The following is a 5,000-nucleotide window of genomic DNA, read 5'->3' on the forward strand; positions in this document are numbered from 1 at the left end:
TCCGGCGACGTTTGGAGCTGTTCCGAGAGCTTACGCTGCCGATGCTGAAAGAGATGGATACGGCTGGCAGGCTTACCATCGTAAGTAGTACCGTCACAATCGTCCTTTATCCCGTTCAGCCGGCCAATGCCAAAGGGGAAGGTTCTAGGCCGCCCGGGCCAGTGCCCACGTTTAGCACATAAAAATTGCCTGTTGTCACCACCAAATACCTCTCACCTACGCGCTTCTGTCGTTGGTAAAAAAAGAAGCCTAATAAGTTAATTTCATCAATCCATTATTAATCAGCCAAACTGTGTCATTGAAGTTTCGGCACCAAGGAACGGAACCTCATGCTCATGGCGTCATTTGTTTCCGTGTGTTAGTCTGTTTGTACTGCGCTTATGTTTCCATTATTTACCACACTCAGGGCTACCGTTTCGAATTAGCTATCCTTGAAGGAATTAGTGTAGTGCGCAGCTGGAACTCACAGCCACATTTACCATTGTTTCCTCCTCCTCCTCTTCCTCCCCCTCGTTCATTGAAGGTTGACGGTGACACGGACAGTCCGTCGGTGCAGCGTGAGTTCGAACGAATCGTGCGCGTCAATATAGAGCGAGTGTTGAACTCTGGCCTCGGCAGTGACTCCGCCAAGGATAGGGAAGCTCCGGCGGCGGTGCAAATAGGCAGCTTTAAGAACGTACTACATCGAACCCAGCAGCACGCATCGAGCGTCGATGCGATCGTACAGGATCTGGACACTGATATGCCAGGTGCGGTACCGACGATAAGCCACCATGTTAGTCTGGCGAATGGCCATCTGCCGGGCAATGGTAAGGCAGGATCCGGGGCAGGAAGTGGCAAAAATGGATTCATCCCCAATGGGCGACCAAACTTTCGTAACATGCTCGAGGAAGCGGACAGCTATCCCATCGATTCACACATCTAACATCGTGACCGGGCGTTGAATTAGGGTTAATGGGAGATTCTTGCACCTAGGGGCTCGGTAGTATTTTTTAGAACAAACCCATTTTTAGTACAGTACAATTGAATTCGAGAGCCTTGGACCGGGTCGGTGTTAGGCATGCGTTTGGCAACCAAGTGCGAAGAGGTGTGAATGAGTAACAGCTTTAATAATGAGGAAAAAGAGTGATCTGATGCGTTGACTTTCTACATCTTGGCATTGTGCCAAAGGTATGTGCAATCGAAGCGAGTGTTAAAGCTATGAAGGACCGATAGAGCTAGGCAAAACGGACGAACACGACACATAATGGTGGCAATAGGGCAATAGTTGATCATTTTGTTGGCACTTTTGCGATTGTATGGATGAACGGGAGTAGAAAATGCTGCCAGCAAAATCAATGATGGCTGCTCAGTAGCTGAGTATGGTTTGAGTTAGGTTTCACGTTTTCTGGTAGAGTTCTACATCATCACAGGACTTCACATTGTGTTATTTTGTAACGCCAGCAAAGCAATCGAACGCGCCGCCGTAAGGACACTACCGTACATTGTTGAAATAAAACAATTAGCGCATTACGTTTTTTCATTAGAAATTTGTTTGTTTTATTATTCTTTAACGATGACATTTCACCATTGATGTAATCTCCGCCAGAACACTACACATGAGTCATAACTTTCTATAGAATGCGTAATATGCGCATATTCTCATTGTGGTCTATCAAGGGGAGAGACACTAGATAATTCCGCAGTTGATGCGACGCTCTTACATTCGAAATGCTCACTCCACACGGTCCTTTTCACTCTCAGTGCTCTACCGAACGACTAGTAGTATCTGTAGTAGTACTATCGCGACAGTGTCAATACGATTCCTCTCGCTGGTTTATGCTGGTGAGAGAAGAGACACATTTTGCAACCGAGAGCATGGTTACTCTCGCATAGCCTCTCCTAGGCTCATTGAGAGACACAGCCTGTGATGCGCTATTCGAGAATATCGATGTAAACAAAGCTTCCCACCCGATCCAGTTCTGCACTCGGATATCAGTTGATTGCAATGGTTGGTAGAATAGTAGTGGCTTAACATCTGCATTAAGTTCTAGTTCTTTTATAAACGAGTGATTGTAGCTGTTCTAATATAAAGGTGTGTCCTGAACAAAGTTCATGGAAAACATTTGTATGCTTTGGATACCCCCAAACGGCGAAGGACGAAGCATTACAGTGAAAGCTTCGCGTTGCTGATGTCATTTCTTCTTCGTGAATTGTTTGTGTTCAAGAGAGTAGCGAGTGTAAATGGAATGGATGCTCCCATCCTTTATGCTTACCGCCATAAAAACTGTCAGCAACTGTTCTGCTTCGTCCCGCTCGCTGGTCATTGTGGAAGAAAGACGCGAATGGCCTTGAAAACGGTTTACCATTCATAATTGAATCTTGCCTCAACGCAACGTCTATTTGTACGAGGCTAATGGATCATGTGACCGTGTTAATGACTTTTCGAACTGTCCTTTCACATGGGCGTATGCTATTGATTGGATGAATAATAGTAGCTGAAATGTGATCGGAACGCCAACATCTGTTGAAAAGTTGCACATGAGCTGTTTGGTTTAAATCATATCATATCACGCTCGTTAGCATAACGCTCCCGCAGTGTTACGCAATGGCCAGTGTTTTATGAATAGAGGCAACAGGAAACTCTCACTTGTCTCGTATGGATGATAATAAAATCATCGCTGTACCTTTGTCATTCCAGTCTAACAAATACACTCGCACGGATCGCTCTGTTCGATAATTAAAATCGCGACGCGAACACCAACACCTAATCAGGCAGCGTCAACGGCACGCACTGCTACATGCTAAAACCACCCATTGACTGACCGACCGTTTGAGAAATAAAAATAAAACAAACCGCCAACCACACCCCCCCCCCCCCCCTCCCATCTGCTAAGGTAGATCAGTGATCAGCCGGCTCAACTCAGAAGCGTGATCAGTAGGCGCGCAGTGCACACGCAGCGGCAGCAGCATCACTGTCTTTGCACGCGATAATAATTCACGCTCACTACCACGACGCACGCACGCAATTGGCGAGTGGCGTCGAACTAAGTACACGCGGTACACCGACTAAACCCAATCTAGCACCTCACCCCCTACTGCACCCCCGGAGACCACCGGTCATCGTTTGTTTGTGAGTGTGCGAATATTGTTGGCCTCACGTGTGCTGGTTGAGATCCGATCCGCTTAGAAGCTCGCGCTCAACCGCTAGCGCTAGTTAGTATTACTTGTGGATTTCGTGCAGCAAGCTAGTCTCATAAAGTTCGTCATAATGGTGAGTGCGCTGAGGGTCTGGGTCTGAAACAAATTGTGGATCTTTTCCTTGCTCGCTTGACTCACGGCCCATCTCATCACGGTCCATTAGTGTGAATAATTGTGAATCTTTCATCCAGCTGTCCCCTACATTCACCGTGTGTACGTGTTTTCTATCTGCCCCAAGAATGACTTTTTCCAGAGTGTAAAAACTGTGTTGGTATGATCTTCTTTCCAATATTGCGTAATTCGTGTCCATGGTGGATCCAGATGTGCAAATTGTTGTTCGAGCACACATTCACTTTCTCCTTTCCGATATCCGAAGGGTTTCCCGGGTTGAAACGGACGGCCCGTACGGCCGTGACCCCTGAGGAATGTCGCCTAATCATGACCCTGTCCTTTCGTGCGTGTTTCAATGGCCCCGCGACCAGCAAGAGTTAGATATCTTGGGCGCAGCGTAGCGCAAGGTTACCACCACAAGATACTGCGCCTAACGGGCCCAAGCGGTCGAATGATGGCGGTCTAAAAATAAAACGGCCGATGAAAATTTGACCTCTCACATAACACACTCGGTACGGTCTTACGTCCCTCTTTTCCGCTTGTAAATCGGGCACATTTTCCCACAAGAAAAGGAAAGTGAAGCAGTTCATGTAAACAACGACAACGGACGGATCGAGAGGATACCGACCGATAACGACCCCCTCCACCAAAAGCGTTTGTCCTTAATTCTCTTTTTAAAACACTGGTTTACTGCTCTAGCGGAGATTGATCGACCAAAAGGGTTTTCGTTCCGAGAGGGTAGTGTAGAGGTGTGCCGTGTCTTTTGTCATTCGTGTCCGTCTATTTTTGGGACTACGAAACCAACGTGACTGTCCACAATGCCAGATGGACGACTGTCAAAATGTAGAGATTTTCCTTAATTAACCGTTAAATTGATAAATTGGAGGCTATCATTTGGATTACTTTGTCATCGGGGTGCAGAGAACTCTTCTCCTTTTTGACTCGCGATCCTTAGAATGCTTGAAATATACCTCGTCGTTGATCTATTTTGAATACGTTCGAATATCACACCCCCCGCGGTTCATGACACGTTGATTGATCGCATATCACACGAGACCGCATCGATAGCTTGCGTGGTTTGCAGTATGGCTTGATTTTAAGCTGCCGTGGTTTGGGTCTTGCTATTCGGAGAAGTCTGTGACTCGGTCATGCAATTACCCTGTATCTACTACTTATCTACTCGTTGCGTGCGGTACCGGACTAGTTATTCATGTGCCATCAGATGGCTCTGGAGCATGAATCGAAAACGAAATCGGATAAATCGTCTTCGTCCGGCAGCAGCTCACCGGCCGTGCAGTCCACGACGCACGCGACTGGCCAAGTAAGTTGCTATCGTGTTCAGCGGCCCGGCAGGCGATCTATGGATAGCTACGATAATGCTTTAGCTGCTTACTACCATCCCTAACAGCCGTTCTAGTCGTTGTATACACTGTAGGGTATTTTGGTAGCTTTCGATATGAACCTAGCCATGCGCGATGTTTTTTAATCATTCTTACATTTCACCAGCAGCAAAACAGAGGCGCGCCCTCGATTTTCAATAGTAACACTTGTTCGTTTTTATCGATATTAAGATGCGCGACGCCAACGTACCGATCATCTGGGTTCTGGGAGGACCGGGCTGCGGAAAGGGCACACAGTGTGAGAAGATTGTGGCCAAGTACAACTTTTCACACTTCAGCACTGGCGATCTGCTGCGTGATGAGGTTGCG

At 47.1% G+C, this 5,000-nt stretch overlaps 3 protein-coding genes across 5 annotated transcripts in view; all 3 read left to right on the forward strand.

The window, feature by feature from the left end:
• Window positions 1–1,467, forward strand: part of LOC125959605 (uncharacterized) — a 4,497-nt gene extending 3,030 nt beyond the window's left edge. The window contains exons 8-9 of the mRNA XM_049692431.1: window positions 1–80; window positions 524–1,467. The exon at window positions 1–80 is cut by the window's left edge and continues 85 nt beyond it. Coding sequence (XP_049548388.1) covers window positions 1–80; window positions 524–925 — 482 coding nt within the window. The 3' untranslated portion in view covers window positions 926–1,467. The remainder of the gene's footprint in view (window positions 81–523) is intronic.
• LOC125951362 (uncharacterized) overlaps window positions 1–5,000 on the forward strand; it is an 89,676-nt gene that overhangs the window by 4,199 nt on the left and 80,477 nt on the right. The gene's annotated exons all lie outside the window — the stretch shown is intronic.
• The window catches only part of LOC125951364 (adenylate kinase isoenzyme 1), a 5,215-nt gene continuing 2,182 nt past the window's right edge, over window positions 1,968–5,000 (forward strand). Inside the window, exons 1-3 of one of the 3 annotated variants that reach the window (XM_049680163.1) lie at window positions 3,007–3,253; window positions 4,496–4,612; window positions 4,863–5,000. The exon at window positions 4,863–5,000 is cut by the window's right edge and continues 137 nt beyond it. In XM_049680163.1, the coding sequence (XP_049536120.1) occupies window positions 3,251–3,253; window positions 4,496–4,612; window positions 4,863–5,000 (258 nt within the window). In that variant the 5' untranslated portion in view covers window positions 3,007–3,250. Of the gene's footprint in view, window positions 2,075–3,006; window positions 3,254–4,495; window positions 4,613–4,862 lie in introns of those variants that run through there. The other 2 variants (XM_049680165.1, XM_049680164.1) reach the window with 2 other exon arrangements.

This window comes from Anopheles darlingi, chromosome 2 (genome assembly GCF_943734745.1).
Source record: "Anopheles darlingi chromosome 2, idAnoDarlMG_H_01, whole genome shotgun sequence".
Taxonomy (NCBI): domain Eukaryota; kingdom Metazoa; phylum Arthropoda; class Insecta; order Diptera; family Culicidae; genus Anopheles; species Anopheles darlingi.